General features: G+C 43.0%; 1 protein-coding gene across 1 annotated transcript in view; it reads right to left on the minus strand.

Moving 5' to 3' along the window:
• Nucleotides 1-25975, minus strand: part of TENM1 (teneurin transmembrane protein 1) — a 1826288-nt gene that overhangs the window by 283808 nt on the left and 1516505 nt on the right. The window contains exon 25 of the mRNA XM_078688755.1: nt 13004-13158. Coding sequence (XP_078544881.1) covers nt 13004-13158 — 155 coding nt within the window. The remainder of the gene's footprint in view (nt 1-13003; nt 13159-25975) is intronic.

The raw sequence follows: 25975 nt of genomic DNA on the forward strand, positions 1-25975 counted from the left end.
ATTATTCTTCTCGCATTATGGGCAGAATGCATCCAGGCCACCTAATCACTGCTGTTCTGCTTTGACGCTTCTGTCTGTCCTAGAAATGATGTTAATCAAAAAATGGGGTTGCTGCACTGTTCCATGAGGAAAAGGAGGGAGGGAAATAGTTAGCTGGCGTGACCAAGAAGGGGAATTAAATGATACCCTGGGGCATCCATTATGTTGGATGTATTTGCCTCACACACCCCGAGGAGTGTCATGCTTCATCATCGGCGGTTGCTCCTCGTCGGGGAGGCGGTGCAATCCCCGACGGGCACACCTCAGAGAGGGGCTCTTTGGCGGAGATCTTTTTCCAACTGCCTTTTGGTGAAGTGGGGGTATGTGGGCAGGGTAGTGTATTCCTATGATAAGGCGGCTAAAATGTAACAAGGGGTACCGGAATAGACTTTATTCTAGGGGTCCCCTGGCTACAGTTAAAAGGTGAAGCTAGTTGCCTAGGTGTCAGCCTATTATGTTGTGTGAACCCTAGTAGAAACTAGCTATGCATGTGGTCAACATGTTTCTCGCTAATGGTATATTAACCGCGATTCTTCAGGACCAAAGTGAAGACAACAACATGCTAGTATCATACGTGTTGTATTGTTACCTTAGTGGATCCTCCTATGCCTAGTGGTCATATATTAGAGGCCACATGAGTGTTCGGCAGGGCTGAACTGCAGAGCTAAGCCCTCGAGGTATGGCTAGAGTCTTCTGCGTCCGGGCGTTGTGACCTACCCATCCCCGCCGAGCTCGAGAATCCATCGGAATAAGGCTAACATGAAATTGGCCCAGCTAACCGGTGGCATCTGTAGGATGGCAAGTGGGTCGACCTATAAACCTCTTGGTGCCGCCGCCCTCGACATTTATAAAATGCAGGCCAGAGGGGCAATGCTATATGGAGGGGAATTATGGGGTCATACTTCCGTTCAAAATCTTCAAACCACTGAAAATAAATTCATTAGGCAGTTGGTGGCATTACCTGTAAGCACCATGCTTCTTCCGCTGAGACTTGATTTGGGTCTTAGACCCATCTCGGAGGAGCTGGGATTAAGACCAATAATCTTCTGGCGCCGTATCTGGTGCACACCGGAACTGATGAACTACAGGAACGAGCTCCAGGAGATTCTTAGTCTATCTAAATCAAGACAAATCCCATGGCTCAGGTTCATTAAACAAACATGTGAGACATTGGGTAGACCTGAATTATGGCTAGATCCATGTAATGCATGTAGTAGGATCCCACGTAAACGCCTTACGAGGGATTTTTTCGAGCTGAAGCTATTAGTTACAAAGGGGAACATACGGGAGGGGTCTTTGACAGATTTGTTTATCAAATCCAAAGACTTATACCAACTTGAATGTGTGCTAGATAGCATTGCTCCCGTCCTCACCAGAAAATTATTTTTGCAATGGCGTTATGGCACACTTCCTATTAGGGCATTCACAAACCACTGGGCCCAGTCTCCTTCTGGCGAACAGTGCCCGTCATGCTCACATAATTTGGAAGATGAATTGCATATTATATTTTTCTGTGAGGCTTACCAAAGATCTAGGAAATATTGGCTTCTCCCCCTTCTTAAAAATCTAGGCTTCACCTGATACCTTCCTGCATATAGAATTTTAAAGACGGATCTTTCACCTATGACTGTCTTTTCTGTAGCAAAATGTTTAACTGCGATGTGGCACATCCGCTCCCGCCTTTTAAAGATGAGGTAGATGCGGGACAAATGAATTGCACTGATGATTTTTAATTGTAACATATGGTAAATGATTTTAAAATTTGCTTTTGGAATGCTTTTTAATGTTGTTTATTGTATTTAATCTGCACTGCTATTGAAAATCTGTCTGTATTTCTTTTATGATCTCAATCGATCGAAATAAAGATTGAAATGAATGAAAATAATTAATGAATTAATTATTAAATAACGCTAAACTATTTACAACTACCAATAAATAATTATTAAAAACATAATTACCAATTGATATTAATTAACAATAAATTAATAATAAATACCAATACATATTAACTAATCAATATTAATTACCGAATAATTAATAATGAACAATAAAAAAAAATAGTAACAAAAAACATATTCATTATTTAAAGGTAATTGCCAATTAACAAATATTGAACAACTAAATGATTTTTTTATACCACAAATAATAATTAGGAAACATTTATGACCAATGAATAATTACTTATTAATATATTATCGAAACTATCAATAAATATTTAAATAAACTATCATTTAGAATATTTACCAATTAATCATTAATGTCCAATAAATTAATTATCAATACCCAACAATAATTGTAATAATTACCTTATTAGATTTCAATTACTTCCAACACTATTCCCCTATAAATGCACAACACACTCCAATAATAAAATAATACACATAACATAATTATAAATTAATACAAATTAATTACCAATTAATAAAAATAATTACCAATTAATAATTATTTAACAATAATATAATTATCAATACCAATTATTGAAAATAAATCATTTCTTAATTACAAATAAATTACTTCCCACCCTGTTCCCTTATAAACCCACAACCAGCTACAGAACTTCAATGCAAAAATTAATTAAATTCATTTCTAATTCCTAAAAATTAATAATTAATTTAGTATAATTAAATGACTTCCCACCCTAGTCCCCTATAAACCCATAACCCGCTACGGTACTAAAACACAAAGTTAACTTAAAAAACACATTATAAACATATGAAAATTGTATACATATATTTTAAAACCAGTAGAACACTTAACAAAACACATATAACACATACATATTAAATACATAATAAAATACATATCAATATAATAAATATTGATATTACTAACTTTGATATTACGTACATCGATATAAAAAAATCGATATTACTTACCTTAGGGTTGATATTCTGTCCATCAATATTCTTAACATCGATATTCTGTCCCTTGGATATTATCACCTCTATATTATTGTAGGTCGATATTAAATTTTCGATATTTTGACTGCTCACCGAGATGTTTTGGCTTAGGTTATGTTGATTGTATATTAGATCATGTTATGTGTAAGGAGGACATTACACTAAAGTAAGAAGATTTGACGCCCATTTTCCGTCATGAAAAAAAGACAAGATGTGATTTTATCCTTTTCAGGAATTAATGCATTTTTTCCATCCTCATTATGGATTTTGCGATTATGCTTGTATGAGGCTTTAGTGAAAAAGGAGTAATGTATTATTGTGGGCATTCAGGAGAATTCAGGACACAAAGAAAAGCTTTGGCCAGAGTCACAAAGATTGTGCTACGAGTTGTGGTGATTTATTGTTTTAGAGATCCTGGCTTATCCTGAGTTTTAGGAGTAAGCCAGAAGAGCTGCAAGCGTTAGTAAATCTGTGTGAATTGCGCCTTCTATATTTATGTTTAACACAGGTGATCATTCAGAAGAACATGTTTTCAGGCAGTGGAAAGGCAGAATATATCCAAAAGCGTTTTCCATCAAATATTATTGAGGGTGTCAAATTGCAGTGTTCAGAAGAGACAGAGAAGAAATGGGGGCATTGGGTTTATACAAAACAACGTGGAAAAGTCCTATAGCAGATTGAGTTCAAGGTTGTTCACCTGTACCCTAGTAGAGGACACAAACATGGACCTCACCACTTCTCTCATATCGGCGGGATCCAGTCCACCATCTAGGTAACGGCGGCACTATCCTGAAGCAAAACGGTCCACAATACATGAAGCCCCCCGTGTGACTGTATTCATTAATCCTCACACACGAGAAGTTAAAGTACTCTTCTCGCTTGATCTGTAAGTAACCTGATCCACTCCACTCACAGTGCACTTTAGGGTGTGCGCTGATATATACACCACGGTGGCCACTCATAATCCTTCTTGGTCCTGAAGAAAGCCTCACGATTAGCATAGAAGGCTGAAACTAGTTGCCCTACACCTTTCCTAGGGATATTGAGGCTTATCTACACCTCACATATATCCCACCTATGGTTTTACTCTTGCCATAGGACCCTTTCATTAAAACTTTTACAAGGGTATTTCCTACATGTAATTTCACTTCAGATAGCACTTCACTTTCTTATGAGTTTAAAACATTCAGCAAAATAACCACTTTACTCGACAAACCTCGTGATAAATGTAAAACGGTGTAATCCGCAATGCTAATGAGTAACCTGTTAGACCAACTTCTCTCCTTCTCATACTTGTGTAGTTGGTATTACTGAAGGAAATGTATGTTAATGTGTGGTTTAGTGAATGTGTAAACCTGACAGGGACATTGGTGTAAAGGCCGAATACAACTACAAATAGATTGTTGTAAAATATTTTGATCTTCTCAGATTTTCCACTGGCTTCTCAGCAGACAAGTTAAGCAAGCTGTGAATTTATCAACGGGGTTCCAATGCATAAACGTAGGCCTACTTCAGCCATTTCCTCAATGACTGGTGCTTTAAAATGTACTCATCATATCTGAGTTGTGTCGGCCAACCCAGCAACAGCTTGTCACCAAAATACTTTGAACATATTGACAAAACCATACCCATTAAGGCACACACTTCAGAAAAATTATGCACAGCAAAATAAAATAAAATTGTACGTTTTGTAAAAGCTACACAATTAAGTGATATTTTGCCTGCCCAAGATCTCATGCAAAATCAAAAAAATATGGTAATTTCTTGGAATAATTGCTTCCTCGCTGGTGTTTCCGCTCGGTTATGAAAATAGGATATTTGTAAAATATAGGATTATTTAGCAGTTAATCTAAACAATAATTAGGCCTTGCCCCATGTCTCTTGCTGCAGCAGTATTTAATGTTTAATGCAACACTGAGCATTCAGCCGACTTCAAGACCATCGACACTGGACTCCCATCGAGAGTGGGTGTATCGGAGATTCTGTGTTGCTGGACTCAAATTTGTCAACTTTTGTGTGCGGAATAAAAATAATTCCTTAATGAGTTGCATAGAGACTGTTTTGCTGTTTGTTTTGTGTTTCATATGGTGCCTGTGTGATTTTATTCTGCAACCAGTCAGCTGAGCCAGAATATTGCTGCAGATAAATGGCTTTAGAAAAACTTACTATACAAAATCAAAGGTTGTTCTTTAAGTACAGCGTGTGTCAAAAGCAATTGCTATAACTGATTTTCTCCTGCAAACTACTGCTCGTAGCAATTGTTTTTACCTTGTGCATTACTTTATATAATTATATGCTCCTGAGACGTGGAGTCCTGATGATGACTGCTCAAGTCCCCTCTGTAAAAAACACTTAAGACCAAAAACCAGCATTTTTAAATACAAAAAGCTATGATTTAAGACATTTATAGAGCAATTTATTGAGCTGCAGCAGTTGAAAAAGTACTTGTTTGAAAAAATAATGTACTCGTCGAAAGCATAACAGAAAAACTGCATAAAGGAGATATTTTTGCAGATGTAGAGTTCCGCTTTCTTTTTCCCTCTGTTCTTATTTTAAGTCCCTTTCCTTTATTGGGATCACAAAAGAATGTGCCACAGATTTTTTTTTTAATGGAGATATTAAACAGTATGAAGAAGTTTGGTGAGACTTTTAAAGAAACCTGAAAAGTACACAAATTGAAGTCTTAGATCACAAGACTTTGAATGAATAAATGAATGAATGAATGAATGAATGATTGAATGAATGAATAAGGGCATTTATAAAGCGCATCGTTCACTCCAAGGAGCATCTTGGCGCTGACTTTCTGTCAATTGCGACTTTTAGACACCTCAGTGAATAACCTATATTTCCACAATTCAGAACTAATGTTGCCAATTATATTGTATTGGTAATGCTGGGTGCAATAATACTGCATCATTATTCCCAGAATACGTGAAAGCAGGCCCTGTACAGAAACCACTGGGTGATATTGGATAAAAGTAAGATCACATCTTCCTTTAGAATTATTATAACATTTTAATACTGTTAGCAATGAGATTTCTGGTTGGCTAGGGTATGCGCCTAAGCCAGGCCGAAACCACTACTCTAGTCAGGGCAAAGGAGTTAAACGCTGACGATAAGGAGAGAGGAGTTGGCCTAACGGTTAGGGCAGTCAACCTTGAATCCGGGGAACTGGGTTTGAGCCCTGCCAGCCTGGCGGTGGCTACCGCCAGGCTGGCGGTAGCCACCGCCAGCCTGGTGGGGGCAATCCGTACGACATCCTTCCCTGAATCCCCCCTGCCATATTACAATGGTGGGGGGGACCGCAGCGGAGAGAAACACCGCCCGCCACTTTTCCGCCCCGGTCGCCTTGCGGCCGGGGCGGAAAATGTTTAATATGGTGGCGGTGTCTCTTAGACACCGCCAGCCATACAATGGGCCTTGGTAGATGCCTTTCCGTGGCGGGAAAGGCTTGCGGTCTTCACTCTGGGGGCCCCCTGCGAGCCCCCAGAGTGAAGGAGGGGTGGGAATTGCACATGGGGGGTACCTGTGGTACCCCCCTTTCATTTGCATAAACAAAGCGGCAGGCACCACGCGGTGCCTGCCGCTTTGTTTATGCAAATGCTGAAAAGCATTTCTAACATTGTGGCGGGCGGTGCAGAGAGCAACGCCGCCACAATGCTAGAAATGCAGGATGTGTCTGCCACAGTGGCGGGCACATCCTAATGCTACCCGGGACCACCTGGGACCCCCGCCCTTATGGCAGATGACCCCCTTAATCTGCCCGTGCCTTACAACAATGAATGTGTCCTCATGTAATGCAACTGGTGCTCATGTAAAGCGCTCTGATACCCGATTCGGGTCAAGTTCGCGCTATATAAAACTCTTTAAAAAAAAACACTGCTCACCCCCTTGGTAGCTTGGCACAAGCAGTCAGGCTTATTTCAGGGGCAATGTGTAAAGCGTTTGCACAACGCACACACAGCAGCAACACACTAGGCACACCACAAAAGAAACTCCACACAATGTTATATGAAAAATAGCCAGTGTATTACCATAAACACATTAGAATCATAATCACACATAGTAGAAATAAAACACAACCAGTTACTACTGGTACAATAATGACCTCAGCATTATATCGAGCAACATAAACGCATTATTTCTGCATCACAGTAGGCAAAAGACTCATAAGCATAATCACATTACGCAACCTCTGTAGGCATAAACACATTATGCAATAACTCACAATTAGGAGGGCACCTTAGTGGCACTCCCCAGGTGCATACATTACCTTAGGGCCTGGCACCCTATCAACACCATAAAGCTGAACCCAGGCCAACTGGGCTTCTGTGGGGCTCAAATTCCCTTTGTCCAAAATGTCAGGGCATGCAGTTAGGACCTTCCACTGGCCCTTTGGCTGCCTTGGCAGAAGACCAACGTGCAGACTGCTCTGGGGCGGGGGAGTGTATCTCACTCCTCTCTCATCACAAAAAAGAAATGCCTTGTGTTGCAGCTGCCCGCTCTCGCGGTGCAGCTGTGGCGAACAGGCACAAATGAGCACTGGAACCTACGGGGCCTTTGGCGCCCCACTCTGGGACTCCTACCAACAAATTGCCCCCAAAAAGGAATTCAGCCCTGGCAGTACGGTGCCTCAGTAAGCACCAACCTGGTTCGTCCCGGCTGGCTCCAGGCACCGACAATGTGCCTCAGCGGGCAGCTGCTTCCAGGGACTCTCCTCACTTCCCTGGTCTCTTCTGGGCAGGGGAAAATGCACCAACAGCACATTAGGGAGCCCCATTCACCGGGGCTTCTCCTTGCGGGATGAGAAGGAGGGTGCTTTTGCTGTGGCAATCTCCGGGCTTCCTCAGCCGTGCGGACTGCGCGCTGGACGCGCCTCCTCTCCCTGGTCACCATGCGACACCTGGGACTCTCCCTCTCCTCACGGGAGCCCCGCTTTTGCATGCGCTGACTTCCGGCCTTCGTCAATTGCTCAGGCCCCGCCCAAAGTCAGTCACAGGCACCTGACTTCCGTTTTTGCCGCTCACAACAGCTCCTCCAGTGCGGGTGGGCTCCCGCCTCTAAATAAATGCAAATGCGGGAGGGCTCCCCCTCCAATGGGCATAATGGCGGGGTGGGCTTCTGCTTCTATCCCAATGCGGGGCAGGCTCCTTTGTCGGGTTGGGGCTCTATCATCAGACACACCACAAGGGGCGGAACCAGCATTCACCTAGACAGACACAGACCTATTCAGGGTCAGGTGACTACTCCTCCCACTACTCCGAATGCAGATCTCTCATTCAACGTAGAGCTATCTCACCCGCCCCTCCCTGGAGCCACACACACCTCACAAGCCCCTGTCACTCCAAAGCCAGACATGCAATCGCACACCATTGTATAGCATTTATTATCACTATTCCAAACATACCAAACTTGACCACGCTGCTCCTCTCATATCAGGAATTACCACTGAAACACTTATCAGGGAATCCCCAATGCATTCCTATGAGAGGGCAGCCTCACAGCAGTGAGAAACCAAAATGGTGGTTTGTCACTACCAGGATATGTCACACACTTAAGGTACATGTCCTACCTTCTACCTACAATGCACCCTGCCCATAGGGCTAGCTAGGGCCTACCTTAGGGGTGACTAACATGTAGTAAAATGTAGGGTCACAGACATGGCACCTATTTTAGGTGCCACGTCACAGCAGCAGTAACACTGTGCGCACAGGCCCTGCAATGGAGGAAGCCTGAGACAGGTTTTAAAAGCTATTTTGGTGGGTGGAGCAATCAGCGCTGCAAGCCTGCCAGTAGCATTAAATTTACCGGCCCTGGGTATCTGAGGTACCACTTTACAAGGGACTGACAGGTAAATTAAATATGCCAAACAGGTGTAGACCAATCTCACCATGTTTACCACAGAGAGCACATGCACTTTACACTGGACATCAATGCTAAAGTGCCCAGAATCTTAAAACCACCAACACCATGTCAGAAAAAAAGCTAGGAGGAAGGAAAAAAGTTCAGGGATGACTGTGCAAAAAGGGCCAATTCCAACAAATACCAACTAATACCAAGCTTCACAAAAATAAGTTTCAGTATAGTTCATATGGCATTCAACAGCAAAGAACACTTAGCCCATGTGCTTGCTCAATGACTAGAAATGGTAAACAGACATAATATCGACTACAAAATATCGAATGGACATAATATCGAGTTTAAAATATAGACTGGCGAAAATATCAAATGGACAGATTATAGACATCAAAAATATCGTTTTAAGGTAATTAATGTAATATCGAATGTTGAAAATATAGAGAGTTAAAATATCGAAGTATATAATATAGGTTATTAAAATTATCGATTTTTTAATAGTATCTAATTTTTTATAGTGTTTTTTATGTTATTATATGTGTGAAAACTGTGTATTTATGTTATAATTAATTTTAAATAATGAAATTTGTTTATTTAATTTTTGCGTAATTTAATTCTGTAGCGGGTTGTGGGTTTATATGGAAATAGGGTGGGAAGTAATTTAATAATAATTAATTAAATATGTAAATTTATTTATTGGTATTCATTTTTTATTAATTGTTAATTAATTTATATTTGGTAATTAATTACATTTTAATTGGCAATTAATTTTAATTAATTTATTAATTGCTAATTATGTTAATTTTACTAATTTATTTTCTGTAGCGGGTTGTGGGTTTATAGGGGAATTGGGTGGGAAGTAATTTAATTATAATTAATTAAATATGTAAAAATATTTATTGGTATTTTTTTAGAATTCATTGTTAATTAATTATTTATGGGTAATTAATTAAATTTTAATTGGCAATTAATTTTATTTAATTGATTAATTGCTCATTATGTTAATTTTACAAATTTATTTTCTGTAGCGGGTTGCGGGTTAATAGGGGAATAGGCTGGGAAGTAATGTATTTATAATTAATTAAATATTTCTATTTATTTAATTGTATTTAATTTGAAATAATTATTAAATAATATTTAATTGTTAATTAATTAATTGTTAATTTGTAATTAATTTGGATTAATAGGTAACTAATAGTAATAATTAATTTTAATTTGTAATTTTAATTGATTAAGTGTTATATTATATTAAATTGGTAAATACTTTAAAATAATTTTTTATAGATATTAATTTATATATTTTTAAATAATATATGAAGTGTTTACTTTCCCTACTGTTGCACTCTCTGGAGTGGGAAAGTAATTTTAACCCCTACGATATCCAATGCTTTCCCTACTGTTGCACTCTTTGGAGTGGGAATAGTAATTTTTACCCTTACGCTATCCAACGCTTTCCCTACTGTTGCACCCACTGGAGTGGGAATAGTAATTTTGACCTCTACGCTATCCAACGCTTTCCCTACTGTTGCACTCATTGGAGTGGGAATAGTAATTTTTAACCCTACGCTATCCAATGCTTTCCCTACTGTTGCACTCACTGGAGTAGGAATAGTATTTTTTACCCCTACGCTATCCAACGCTTGACCTACTGTTGCACACACTGGAGTGGGAATAGTAATTTTTAACCCTACGCTATCCAATGCTTTCCCTACTGTTGCACTTACTGGAGTAGGAATAGTATTTCTTACCCCTACGCTATCCAACGCTTGACCTACTGTTGCACACACTGGAGTGGGAATAGTAATTTTTACCTCTACGCTATCCAACGCTTTCCCTACTGTTGCACTCACTGGAGTGGGAATAGTAATTTTGACCTCTACACTATCCAACGCTTTCCCTACTGTTGCACCCACTGGAGTGGGAATAGTAATTTTTACCTCTACGCTATCCAATGCTTTTCCTACTGTTGCACCCACTGGAGTGGGAATAGTAATTTTTACCTCTATATCCAACGGTTTCCCTACTGTTGCACTCTTTGGAGTGGGAATAGTAATTTTAACCCCTACGCTATCCAATGCTTTCCCTACTGTTGCACTCTTTAGAGTGGGAATAGTAATTTTTACCCCTACGCTATCCAACGCTTTCCCTACTGTTGCACTCTTTGGAGTTGGAATAGTAATTATTACCCCTACGCTATTCCACGCTTTCCCTACTGTTGCACCCACTGGAGTGGGAATAGTAATATTTACCCCTACGCTATCCAACGCTTTCCCTACTGTTGCACCCACTGGAGTGGGAATAGTAATTTTTACCCCTACGCTATCCAACGCTTTCCCTACTGTTGCACTCTTTGGAGTGGGAATAGTAATTTTAACCCCTACGCTATCCAACGCTTTCCCTACTGTTGCACTATTTGGAGTGGGAATGGTAATTTTTACCCCTACGCTATCCAACGCTTTCTCTACTGTTGCACTCTCTGGAGTGGGAATAGTAATTTTTACACTTCTGATATTGTACGGTAATAATATTGGAAATTATTTAATTATAATATGTTACTATATATATATGTTTTAACAAATATTATTGTGAAAAAATTATAACTTTTAATAAATATTTAAATATTATACGTTAAATTAAATATTTTTAAGTATATGTTAGTAATTATTTTTTAATATTAATTTAATTTAACACTGTTTTTAATAAAGTCAATATTTTAATAAACTATATTTTTGCTTTCCCTACTGTTGCACTCACTGGAGTGGGAATAGTAATTTTGACCTCTACGCTATCCAACGCTTTCCCTACTGTTGCACCCACTGGAGTGTGAATAGTAATTTTTACCTCTACGCTATCCAATGCTTTTCCTACTGTTGCACCCACTGGAGTGGGAATAGTAATTTTTACCTCTACGCTATCCAACGCTTTCCCTACTGTTGCACTCTTTGGAGTGGGAATAGTAATTGTAACCCCTACGCTATCCAATGCTTTCCCTACTGTTGCACTCTTTAGAGTGGGAATAGTCATTTTTACCCCTACGCTATCCAACGCTTTCCCTACTGTTGCACTCTTTGGAGTTGGAATAGTAATTTTTACCCCTACGCTATTCCACGCTTTCCCTACTGTTGCACCCACTGGAGTGGGAATAGTAATATTTACCCCTACGCTATCCAATGCTTTCCCTACTGTTGCACCCACTGGAGTGGGAATAGTAATTTTTACCCCTACGCTATCCAACGCTTTCCCTACTGTTGCACTATTTGGAGTGGGAATGGTAATTTTTACCCCTACGCTATCCAACGCTTTCTCTACTGTTGCACTCTCTGGAGTGGGAATAGTAATTTTTACACTTCTGATATTGTACGGTAATAATATTGGATATTATTTAATTATAATATGTTACTATATATATATGTTTTAACAAATATTATTGTAAAAAAAAATATAACTTTTAATAAATATTTAAATATAAGTTAATTTAAATATTTTTAAGTATATGTTAGTAATTATTTTTTAATATTAATTTAATTTAACACTGTTTTTAATAAAGTCAATATTTTAATAAACTATATTTTTGTAAACAATATTTTGTACTCAATATTTTTGTACTTACCTGTTTGTAGATACAAACTCGATATTCTGTCTGTCTATATATTGTCAATGATATTTTTGCTACTCGATATTATGTCCCTCAATATTATGTCAGTGATCCACTAGAAATTATGTTATACAATAATTATACAATAGTGCTTTCATTTTCATGTGAACTGGTAACTCTGGGCCCTTGTCATTAATGCTTAAGTGGCCTTCCGCCCCCTTCTTGTTTCAGTCCCTTGTAAACATACAGTAAACACTAGATGAAGATAAGAAATTCCTCTGTTTACATTGTGGAGTACAACAAATGGCCAACCAGCAGCAAAGGCCAAAAGGCAGATGGGAATGTGAGTCAGTGAGGGAGTGCACAGTAAAGATTTCCACGCCATCAGCATAATGGTTGTAGGGAAAGTTAGAGGAAGAGATAAACACTCTAAATATGTAATGCAGAAGGAAAAGGGAAGGAGACAATAAAGTTAAATGAATGGTAGTGTGCACAGAGACTGGACTCTTCAGTTACTAATTTCCATACTTAACGTAATAATTAAGAAAAAGTATTAACCTCCCTCACCCAACACATTTAGTACCATAGCCTGAAACATATTAGGACCTACCTGAGTAATGTCCATTCCCGCATCACAACTCAAGGGCTGTGCTGATGTCAGACTGTTCAAACCAATCACGGTGGAGATCATACCTTTCTCGTCTATTTTTCGAATCATGGTGCCATCAACAAAGTAAACAAGCCCGTGTTTATCTATAGTGATACCTGTAGAAGAATCATAGGGTGAATACAGTCAAACATTTTTATTAAATGGGTTGGCTGCAAAATTAAAATAGAAGCAGGTAATGCAAGTGGAAGTAATATTCAACTTAGTATATGCTAGAAGAAAATTCAATTATCTCCCATATTGTTACCAACATTTCACTCTGGTCGGCATAAATCAAGTGAATCACATGCTACTTATACAAATCAAATAAATAATACCTGTATAACTGCTGGTATGTGGTTCAATGACCTCCCACCCATTCCTTTAATGGGCTCAACCTTTCAAATGGTATATTGGTTGACACCCACCAAATGTAACACATCACACAGGTATAATTGAAAACCACACCTCTGTCTCAATTGGTGACTTCAACACTTCAGGTTCAGGCTCTGTGTCTCACGAAGCTCAACAGTCCCAGTTTACAATTTCTTAGGTTTTTCATATTCCTGGATGACTCTATTGTGATGTTCACACATTTTGTTAACTCTCTTCTAGGGGGTTCTACTGGGAGCTCAACGAGAGAGATGATTCACAGATGGTTTTATGCTTGAAATCCTAAGTGATCTGCAGGATATAGGATCCTACGGCAGCTGGACACCTTTTTGCATACGAAAAGCAAGAATAAGTATTCTGGAGAAAACTCCATACAATGAGTGGAAATCATGTAGACACTGGTAGACAGCACTGATTCCTGCATTCATTCATTCATTTCAGAAAACTGCTGAAAACACATCTGTTCGCCCTTTAGTTTTCCCCTCCTCCTTTTCCTCCCTTGACTCGATCTTCACAGCGCGGGGACACGCCGGGAGGCGTCACCAGGCGCTTTATAAACCCCTTTAATAATAATAATAATAATTCTTCATGGGAGTGCAAGAAGTCATAGTGGCGCAGTAATTAAACGGATAATTAGTGTGAGTTGCACAGTATGCAGAGCAAAATTAAAAATTGTGGAAAGACAGTTCTGTCTTACATTCACACTTTTTTCTTTTTTTCTCTCCACTTTTCCTGTGGCGATACCTCTTCCCTTACACCCCCATAAAGTGTGGGGTGTTAATTTTGTTGACATTAATAAAAATGATGCCAATGCTTATAATGATACTCTCACATACATGACTCAAATCGCACCACTGTTATCAAATCTGCCCATTATTAACTCTCCATCAATCCGACTCCAAAATACATGGTTAGGCATGTCCTGCAACCTAGGCCTGCAGTAACTGATTGAGAGGTCACAGGTGAGGTGGCACATAGCCAGCAGACAAACGTGCAAACAGGAATTTCAGGTCCATCCCCCAGGTAATGGCAGTGACACCACAATGGTCCAGGGAAATTGGCACCAATAAAGCACACATGGCCAGAGGGGTGCTCGCATTCCCAAACACCATAAAGTCAGATGCCGCATGGGGTTAGGAGCACGCAGCCAATCAGGACATAGCACACACAGTCCATGCAGTGATAACGCACCCCTTAGGCCGGACATCAGCACAGACTACCCACTGACCCCCATCATGTCCACCAAAGGGATGTATGACGTTTCAACGCATGCTATTACAACGCATGCCTTTACGACGCAAGTTTTACAACGCAAGTCGTTACAACGACTTGCGTTGCGGGGCGCTAGATAGTGAATAGTTTAATTTACTATTTCAACTCCAGTCCCCGTGGATAGTAGGGAAGGTGTTGGAAACTATTCCCTATCCTAGAGCGCCCCCCCAGCGCAAGTCGTTGTAGAAGTTGCGTTGTAATGGTTGCGTCGTAAAGTTACTTCGTTGTAAAAGTTGAGTTGTAAAGGATGTTCCCCCCGCGAAAGGTCACGGCCCACCTGCATTTGTTAATAGCGACCTTTTATTTATGACTAAACAGACAAGGCCCGCATTCTTTTACCAAACAAGGATCACAGAATGTACTTTTATGACACCCAAAACGGTATAAAATCAATCTTATTGATTGTACTTTGAGACAGTCCTCAGACCCGTTTCTGTGGGTTGTGCTCCCAAAGTATTTAATTAAACAACTGATCCTGTTTTGCAAAATGCCTCTTGTTATTTGCTTTTTCAAAGTAAATTCATATTCGACCAACAAGTTGTGTCAATTCCCCTTCACACACTGATAGTGCCCTTTACTGGAGAAAATCTCTGAGCATGTCTAGGGTGGGAAAAGGCCGGAAAAGAGTTTATGAGTCACCACAAGATCACAAGGCACACCACATGTTGATCCATCCATTCAATGCCACTGCATAAACTTACCACTGCGCAAATGTATGCAGTTAATAGTACAATGATGGAGTGTGAGAAATTCGATGAAACCCTACTCAAGCAGCAACCACAATCATTGTCAGGGTGAGCCATGAGCCAGCCCTAAATTAATCTGTGCTCAATCCTCTGGTTGGCTTAATTTATAAGTAATATGTAAAGTATTTGTACAACACTTCAAGCAACACTTCAAGCAGTAATAAAGTGAAAAACACCACGTAATAATGATCCCACACCAAGTTAGAAAATAGAGTTACTTTTAATAAATAAAACAAGACCAAAGCAACAATAATCCAAACAGTAAAACTAGAGACATGCAGTTTTTTAATTTTAGTGAAAATAGTGCCAAAAAACACAAAGTGCCAACTGTGGTTATCTGGTCGCTCTGTACCAGGACAAATTCACAAGTTCATGCCTACCGCAATGGAGTACGGACCACACCGCCGAACACGTTACCTTAAACCCTGGTGCACGATCTGCACGGCAATGCTTTGCCAGACTTTGCGTCACCCACCGGCTACTCGAATGAAGCTGTGCGGCAAGGCTTTGTAGAATGTTGTACAGCTTTGGATCATTTTGCATCGGTTCTAGGGGGCCGTGTGGCAGACCTTTGCGGGGCTTTGTGTTGATTCCGATGAGCTGGCAACTGTGCAACAAGGCTTTGCAGGCTTTGTTTCACTCTGTGTTGATTCTAATGAAACTGGCAGCTGTGCAGCGAGGCTTCACAGGGCTTCACGTCAATTGACATCAGCTGGGCTTGGCAAAGCACCTTCAGGCCCATTTCCAATGCGCCATGCCTGTGGTGGCACAACTTTAGTGGGCAGGACTCACCAAGGGCGGAGTCCAGGTGCTGGGTTTAATTAAAGCTGTTGGAAGTCTGTTGTGTCCCTGAGTCTTCTAGTCCTGGGAGTAACTCTGGGGTCTTGGGTCAGAGTTGAAATTCAGTCCTTCTCACCCAGGCAAGAGGGCAGCAGGCAGCAGGTCAACACATCACTTGTCAGCAGTGGTAATGAGTCCTATGGTCAGCAAACATGAGGTCAGCAAAACAGGAGCAAAATGTTTCCCTCCTAGCTGAAAGTGGGGAGAACTACCGAAAACCTTTGCAAGTTCTCTACACTAAGGCAGAAGACTCTGAACAGATCATAAATATTGGTGTGGTCTGTTACAGGAAGGTGTTCAACAATAAACCCTGTAGGAACACAGAACACCTCAGCAGTTTGGGATTTTAGGAAGAGGCTGGGTCTTCGCCCGGAGCTCCGGGGTGCGTCGGGAGGCTACTAGGCACAATGGTCTGACCTGGTCTTCAAAACTAATGAGTTTGTGAAAACCCAGCCTCTTCCTAAAATAAACCCCGTGAAGCATATGAAACAACTTTCAGAGTTTCTCTATTTTTTCCTCGCCCAATCCAGGCTGTGAGGACACCTACTGTAGTTTTACAGCTAGGTCTTTCCTGGAATCGAGGGTTGGGTACACGTTAGTGTGTGTATACCGCCCAGTTTCCATACACTTAGTCCTGAAGAAAACCTGATAGATTCCGTCGCAGGTTGAAACATGTCGACCACTATTTTACACTTCACATAGATACAGTCGGTCATTGAAGCCAACTGAAGTATCTTACAATTTTTTTAATATTGTTCAGTGGCTTCAGAATAAAAATCTCTTTAAAGAAGTTATCCTCGGACAATTTTTAACATCACCTTTTTCTATTGCACTTCACTCACACAAAAAAACCCGCTCCACTGTAGCCAGGTGTCGCAGCACACCCGGATGGCACTCGGCTGTCCGGGTGGGACCCCGATGATGAAGCATGTCACCAACCAGGTTGGTGAGTGAGGGGTCTTCCTAGAAAAGAAGATCTTTCTTTTGTTATTTCTCTTTCTCCTCCTATCCCATTTAGGACCATTGATTTGGTCCTCTGGGGATACTCCTCCTGTTGTTTTTTGAACTTAGGTCCAGGGGACCAAGAGTAACTCCTTCCACCTTTGTGGTAAATCCCTTACTCTCCTTTTTGTTACCACAAAACTCGGATTCCGCCACGTAGGGCAGGTTTTCCCCACCGCCCACCTCTTGTTCAGGATTAGCAACAGAATCAGGTTAGTAAGGCACGAAGAGTAAAACACTGAAGGGACATTTAGGGTAAATTTAGGGACAACCCTTTTCAACACTGGTCTTTGTCCTCAAGGTTAAGTAAAGCTAGATTAGGAAGTGGTGATTAGGGCTTTATTTATGGGGCAGCTTCTTCATGCTCATACAGCTCTGTGCAGTCAGCCAGGGGGGCACAAGGCGCTACCAAGACGCTCACGTGTTTTACCTGGTGCCAGGGTTGGATCTTGGTGCCTTATTTAAGTGCTTAGGATAGACCCAAAAGGGTCTGGTACTCCGAGGGCTATGTCATTCCTCCACGCACCAATCGGCCTCACCCCAGCTCCTATCTGACCTGCACCTCCACAGACACTGTCCTGCTGTCTGTCGGTTCCTGCTTATACAGCTCCTGCCTTCACTCACAACTCCATCCTCTCTCTCGCCCCCACAACCCCAGCCTCTCTCCACTCCCCCTGCAGCTATTGTCTTCACCCTCATACCTTGTCTCCACTCCCCCTGCAGCTCTGCCTTTACCCCCACAACCCTAGCCTCTCCCCACTTCTCCCGGAGCTCCTGCCTTCTCCCCTACAAGCTCAGTCTCTCTCTGCTCCCCAGCACACCCCTTTGCCCTAACCCCCGGAATACCAGCCTCTCTCACCCCCACAAGACCAGTCCCTGTCCACTTTCCCCCCACAGCCTTGTGCTGGCGTCCACAGTCCAATATTACCAAAGTGCAGTGTCTTCTGCTGGGAGACGGCGTGGGCCAGGCTACAGCTACAGGAGGCCTCAGGCTCAGCACCCCGAGGGGAATAGCTGTGGACAAAACCTGGGGTCTCACCACAGTCCAGCGACAGGCTACACACAGGGCAATCACAGCACATGCCACCAACAGCCACAAGCAAACCACAGCCAAAAGCAACACATAAGTTAACAACAGCTCAACCACAGCCTAACCACAGGCCAACTACAGCACAAAGCGACTCACAAGGCAACCACAGCCCAGCCACAGGCCAACCACAGCGCAAGGCCACACATAAGGCAAACACTGACCAGCCATAGGCCATCCACATCACTAGGTTACTCACAAGGCAACCACAGCCACAGGTGAACCACAGCCCATTCACAGGAAAACAATAGCCACAGGCGAACCACAACCAAAGTACGCCCATAAGACAACCAAACTGTGAGCCAACTGAAGTAATGAGAAAACACATGGGTAAAAGCAGCAAGGAAGCAGAGTGAATTGTTGCATGTTTAGGGCTCTCATTTCTCCACAGCCACAAGAGTCAGTGTGCATCCCTTACCCAGTCAACAATGAAACTGTTAGTTTTTCTTCTTGTCTGGGTGCATGACATGTGTCTTACCTTCTCCAGGACTTGCTCCTCCAAGAACAGTGCCAGCTCATTGTGGCCCATCACAGATGAGGCAGCGACATCTAGTGGTGTGGATCCCCTCATGGATGGGGCCTTTCTTACAGATATATGAGAGCTGTCAGTCTTAAGCTGACAAAATCACGCTTGCTCTTTAAATTGTGAGCTTTTTCTTAGGAACATGCTTGGTGGCGATATATATACCTACAACTTCTGCAAATTTAAAGAGCAGGGAAATACGTGCAACAAAACAGAATTAATTTGAGCTTTTTAAATGTAATGCTATGCACCAAAAATAGTTAGCCCTTTTCTAGTGCACAAACACCGCTACATTAAAGACTTCCAACTCCAAGACACTAGGAACTACTTCTCCCACAAACCTCCGCCGGAAGTGCATCACAAAGTGCGACGAGTTACTCCAGCTGCTGAGACAGTGCACACATAATTTTATAGGGGAACACAGTGTTGCTAACTTTACCAGTGCACTGCAAGTTTCCCCTGCATCGCCAGGCATTCATTCTCACCCCAAGAAACCGAAATGGCCGACCTACGCCAACATGTCTGGTTCTCCTGACATGGCGGTGGAGGAGTGGGCCAAAAATCTTCCCCAGAGGAAAGTGAGTGATGAGAGGGTCTGCCCTGGCAGAGGTGGGCTAATTATGAAGGTGGGACTTGTGGATAAATCAAAGTTGTGTGGGAGGGTGGCTTTCAAAACTTTAAAACGTCAAGTATTGTTTAATGGCTATGTATTTAAATGTGAGATATTGGTTAATCATTGCTTGAAGTGGCTGCAGTGTGTCCTTCTGTGCTCGCCTTGAATAGAATCTTCATCACACGTGATTATTCAATCGCAGTGAATGGCTGAGGTGATTGAAGACCTATGTTTTGGCCGGACACAAAATGTGCTCCTTTAAGCAGTCAATTCCCCTTGCTGGATCCTTTTGCCTGCACTTGTATCTTTTTCTTTCCTTGCTGCTGCATTCTTATCTTAACACTAGGATGTGCTTTTTGTAGTGTGCTCCATTCCAAACCTCAGCTGTAAAATTAGAGGGGAGCAGGACTCCCCGGAATGCCACAGAGTCATGAAGCAACTCTGTAGAATTCTGCGTAGTGCAACTCCTTGAAATCCGCCCACCCTTAGGTTTTAGGCGATTGACTTGCAAAACCCTTGAAGGGTTCCTGTGGTCCTTGCAGTCCACCAGGTAGGGGAGCCCACTCCTGTGCTCTTTCACAACATAGGGGCAAGAGCAGTGGTCTCCACAGGCCCCATCACCCACACTTTGTGGCCAGGCTATAACTCTACCATAGTGGCCTTATGGTTATACCACAGTCTCATAGCCTCCTGGCTGGCAAATCATTCTATTGGGATCTCTTCCACAAGAGCTTTATCTGGATATGGAATTCCAGCCCCTCGGGGGCCTTCCTGGGAGCTTGCTCCCAGTCCTTCTACACCAAACTGAGAGGTCCTCTCACCGGGTGTCTGTACAGATGATCAAAGGGGCTGGAGACAACCCCTTTCTGTGGTGCCTGCCTGTAGGCAAGAGGATATCCTTCTTCTGTCTCAAGGACTCTGACAAGCCTATGATCATGCCTTGGACGGTGTTGAAACTCTCAACAAGCCCATTAATTTGGGGGTGGTAAGAAAGTGAGAACTTATAGGTTACCTGACACTCCTTTCACTGGTACCACTGTCAGATACAACCTCCTTGTGGAATCCTACACAGGTAAAGATCACCATCAGTGCCATGGCCATGCAGGCACTGTGACTGCCCTCAGAGGTATAGCCTCTGGGTTCCGGGTGGCATGGTCCAAAAAGACCAGGACAAACCAGTTGCCAAGAGCTGTCTTTGGGTCCGAAGCCCCAAATGCTGATGCTCACTCATTCAAAGGGAGTGCCAATGACAGGGTATAGCTGTAGAGGAGCCTTGTGCTTTCCCTCTAACTTGCCACTAGCCTGGCAGGTAGGACACGACTTACAGAAAACATAAGAGGTGTCCTAACCCGGGGCCAATACAAGTTGGAGACAAGTCTTTCAAAGGTCTTGTCCTACCCTAGATGACCTGCTAGGGAAACATCATGATGTAGCACCTGGGAACCACCAACACACAGGTTAGACCAGATTCAGAAACCTTTGGCTCACTATTCAGGAGACCATTTTTCCAGTAAATCAGGTGATCACCAAAGGTGTCTTCAGGTGCATGGTCCTCAGCCTGTCACACTAGGCTTTTAACAGTAAGGCACTCCATCTGCACCTTGCAGAGCTCTTGCGTGGTGGAACCTTCTTCCTACTGCCAGTTAGCCAGCGCCTGTAGGTTCCCCAGGGTGGCAATGTCTTCCCATGTGAGTTCTTGAACATCACCCTCAAGCTCAGCCTCCTCCTGGTCTTGGGAGTTTCAGAAGTTGGTTTGTCGAGCCCCTCGCCTTTCTCTTGTTGGCAGGCACATGGTCCAATCTTCCAGGCTCTAGGTTCTCTGACTACCAACTCGGGAAGCCATGGACCATGTGGTCAGACACACACACTCAGAAAACCCTAATTTCTTCAAATGAGACGTGAGCTCCACCTCCTTCCAGATGGTGTGCTTAGGTAATTGCCGAGCAGAAAATCCACAGGCATGGATGGACTCACAGCTACCTTCAAGAAGCCTGAGACCCAACCCCCATGCAAAGGGAACCAGAGCCACTCGGTAGTGACTCTCATGGTTGGTGGCTGCAACAACTTGGTGCAATGCATTAGAGCTACCTGCTCTGAGGTTACTGATGACATCTGACAGTTGTCATGCTGACTCCAGTGTCTCTCAGAGCCTTCAACTTCCCCCACTGATAGTGACCCGCTGCAAGTATTTCCTAGTGTTACCAGGCATGTGAGTTCTCTGCACCATTCCTCTCTCACCTGGGGACAACTGGGTAACCTCTTTGCTGTCCCTCAATCTATCTGAGGCAATCTCCTCCCCTGACACTACACTGACTAACCCCAGTGTCTGCCCACCAGTGGGGGGCTGTGCACATTTGGGAGACTTGCATTTCACTTGCAGTACCCACCCTGTTGCCTCTAATAGCACTTAGGGGGTGCCTTCCGTAAGGACTGATTATTTGGGAGCCTTTCTGTCCAGGCGGGGATCGAGAGTCTTGAACCTTAGAACTAGTTTGGGAACTTTTAGAGAACTCCTTATTTTTATGTTTGTCTCCCCCTTCTTTTTCTGATTGGTGACCCAATGAAATCTTGTAGCGATCCGCCAGATACCTTCCTGTGGACCTAGGTGCTGAGCCAGCTTTCTGCATCCTTAGCAAACTCCATGGGGTCAATGAGCTTACTATCGCTCAAGTTGTTGGCGCATCTCTAGAAAACAATTACTGAACATGTACTCTCTTTCAAACAGATCATACAACCATTTTTAACCATTCACCTCACTACCCTTCACCCAACCATCCAGTGCCCTGCAAACAAAACACACAAAATACTCCCAGGACTGCTGGGGCAGCTTCTGTCTGTCCCTACATTTCTGCCTGTACTTCTCTGGGGTGAGGTCATATTTCCTCACACGGGTTTCCTTCATGATATCTCATTCTGTCCCCCTTCTCTAGGCCCTGTAGGGCCTGTAGGGCATCCCTTCCCTCACTAGGAATATGCTTCTAGAGGCTACCCCCTCAATCCTCCTCAGGGATCCTATGCCTCTGTAAAGCAACCTCATAAGCTACATACTATCAATGGCAACCCCTACAACAAATTTAGGACACAGACCTTTAGGAATATGGACTCTTTCTCTCCAGAGGGCACTGTTGGTACAATGCTACGATTACTGCTGGACTCTGCCTGTCTGGCATTGATGTCCAGCTCCTTAACACTCAGTTTGTGAGTCAACCTCAATTTAATTTTCTTTCCTCTATAGACAGTCTTGTGTCCTCCTAGGCTCTCCCAATATCAGCCATCTGCTTTGCCTAGGGACTTTGGGGCGTATCATCAAGAGAGGGTGATAATTGTTGCTAAGCGCACTCAGCGCTGGGATAATTATCGCCACCCAACTCGGAATTTTATCACGGAGATAACGTGCTATCAGCAACGCTTATCTCCACAGCGATAAAATTCAGAGCGCAAGCTGACTAACGGTGTGATTATCACTGGAAATCCAGCTACAATCACACAACCTTTGGCGATAGCTAGCTGATAGGGCCTTACATACTTAGCCATGATATCCACCTTCCATAGGATATCATGGCAAAGTCAGTTTCAAAGTAGGTGTAAGGAAAGTAGCGATAACAGAGGTTATCGCTACTTTTCTTGTCGCAATGCTGCTTTGCATGAGGCTTGATAATAGGAGAAATGTCGCTTAGCGACATTTCTCCTGTTATCCTGGGGAGGAACGCCCACTTTGCATCTCATTAGAGATGCAAAGCTGGGCATTGAGGGAAAGGGCATGGATTCACGCGTTAGCGTATCCTTGCTAATAGGGCGTTGGAATTATCGCTGCTTTTCGGCCGAAAATGGCCACAAAAGCGGCGATAATTTTTTAACGCCCCTTGTTGATATGCCCCTTTGTTTCCTTTTGGGCTGCCTCTATGGCAAATTTATTTTCCTCCATTCTCATCTGGCCCTTTGCAGCCTGAACTCCCTTTCTGCCTTCTTTCAGTCAGCTCTTCTGGGGATACACTGTGAGAAAACATACTGCTCACTTCTCTGGCAGGAGTTCCCACACAGGGGCTGCGGCGGCTCCTGGAGGGAGAGCTGCGGGCGGTGGGGTGGGGTGGGGGAGGGGCATGGTGGGAGGTAGTAAACTCCAGCATACGGCCGAAAGGAGTTGAGTAAATAAATAAAACTAATTACATTGCGCGAGCCAAATGGTGATGCAGTGCGTGAAATGTAATTCGTTTTATTTATTTATTTATTTACTCAACTCCTTTTGGCCGTATGCCAGAGTTTAGTACCCCCCACCCTGCCCCTCCTCCCCACTGCCCCGCAGCAGTCCCTCGAGGAGCCACCAGTGCTCAGGGGTCAAGCCATCCCTCTCAGCTGACTGCTGCATCTTTCGGTGGGTATCCAGGCCCTTCGTATAATCCTCTCCATCTTGGTCCTCTGTGGTGACTGGCAACTTGTGGACCTCCCCTAATGCTCTTTTGGAGCTCCGCCTTCTTGGCGGTCCTCTTGACAGGTAACCCCTTTCCTTGCAAAACTCCTTGAGCACCGCCACATAGTAGCTCTCTGGGTTATGGAGCTCAAATTCCAAGCCACAGACACCAACAGTCAGGTAGAGTAATGATAAATGTTGAAAAAACATAAAGGCCAATCAGGCAGAATTTAAAACTAGAATTAGTCTCAGGTATGTGATGGTGGTGTACACAAAATCACTGTATGGCACTTCACAAATGCAGGTCCTAATCCTCACCGCTGATCACCAATGTGAGAAACTGGGTTACTGGTTGAACGGGGTGAAACCCTACTCAATCAACAACCACAATCCTTTTCAGGTGAGGCACAAGCCAAACCTAAATTACCCTGTTCTCAATCCTTTGATAGCTTTCCACAGGGCCGTAAGTCTGAAATTAGAAGGAATGTCTGAAGTATTTGTGCTTTAAGCAAGTAATAAACTGAAAAACACCACACAAAAATAGGATCATACATCAAGTTAGAAAATAGAGTTACTTCTAAAAAATAAAACAAGACCAAAATGACAAAAATCCAATCAGTAAAACCCGAGATTTGCAATGTTAAAGATATTAGAGAAAAGATTGCAGAAACACACAAAGCAGCCACTGTGATTATCATGCCGGGACAAGGTCACAAGTTCAGGCCAACTGCGATGGAGTGCAGGCCGGCTACAGGTACCCATTTAGGTTTGCTGAGCACAGTACTTTAAATCCTTATGTGAGTTCTGAGTGGAGTTGCTTAGCGACACTTTGCGTCATATGGCGCTGGTTCCAATGAAGTTGTGCGACAAGGCTTTGAGGAGCTTTGGGCCGGTTCCGGAGAGCTGTGTGGTGTAGTTAGGACTTTGCTTTGCTTTGCATTGCGTCGATTCGGATGAACTGGCAGCTGTGTGGTGAGCCTTTGCGGAGCCACTTCGGAGGCAGGACTCATAGGTGGCAGATTCCAGGTGCTGGGTTGAATGTTGTTGGAACCCTGATGTGTCCTTGAGGCTTCTGATCAAGAGGCCAGCCATCTAGAGCTAGCCCATGGAGTCACTGTGGGATCCTAGGTTGAGTTTAATGTCCATCCTTCTCACCCAGGCAAAGGAGCAGCAGGCAGTGGGCCAGCACACCAAGGCATAGTAATTCAGAGCAGCAGTTCTCTCAACAGCACAGCAGTCCTTCCTGGAAGTACATCAAGTGCAGAAGTATACTGAAAAGTTGGTGTCTGAAGTCAAATATTGATACCCAGTTGTGCCTCTGAAGTGGGAAGAAGCATTTAGAGGCATGCCTTTGAAGTGCACAGGTGCCTGCCATCTCTGCCGTGCCGCCAGACTAACTACAGGAGGTATAAATCCCTTTGTCTGGCGGCAGGACACAGCCTATTCAAGGCTAAATGTGGCTGTACCCAGCTCCACCCTCCTATCCTTCCAGTGATGGCCCATCCAGGCACATCAAAGCTTCTTATTGTGTGTGGCTGTCTAGGAGGAAGACACAAAGCCCTATTGTCAACTACACCCAGTCAAGTGACCCAGAGACAGGCTAGCGATTTCGAAACTGCCTTATAAGTGTTAAGAGTGGATGAATAAGAATTTTTTTAAGCTCAACATAGAAAAAACAGAGGTGATAGAATTTGGCCAAAAACCTTCTATTTGGAACCAGCTATGGTGGCCCCCAGAAGCTGGCATCTGTCCCGTCCCGGCACAAAAAGTTAAGAACTTAGGTTTCGTGATTGACAAAGATTTAACATTCACCTCTCAAGTCAATCAGTTCACCTCAGCCTGTTTCTTCACGATTAAGGACCATCGAAAAATACTGCCTTTTATAACTTTCTCTTTAAGGAAGACAGTAGTTGAAGCCTTGGTTTTTATCACGTATCGAATATTGCAATGCAATGTATGTGGGAAATGGTGAAAGACAGCTCTCCAAACTCCAGTCATTACAGAATGCTGCTGTAAGAGTGGTGTTGGATCTCCCGAAACATCACCCTACGT

Source organism: Lissotriton helveticus, chromosome 4_1, assembly GCF_964261635.1.
Source record: "Lissotriton helveticus chromosome 4_1, aLisHel1.1, whole genome shotgun sequence".
NCBI lineage: Eukaryota > Metazoa > Chordata > Amphibia > Caudata > Salamandridae > Lissotriton > Lissotriton helveticus.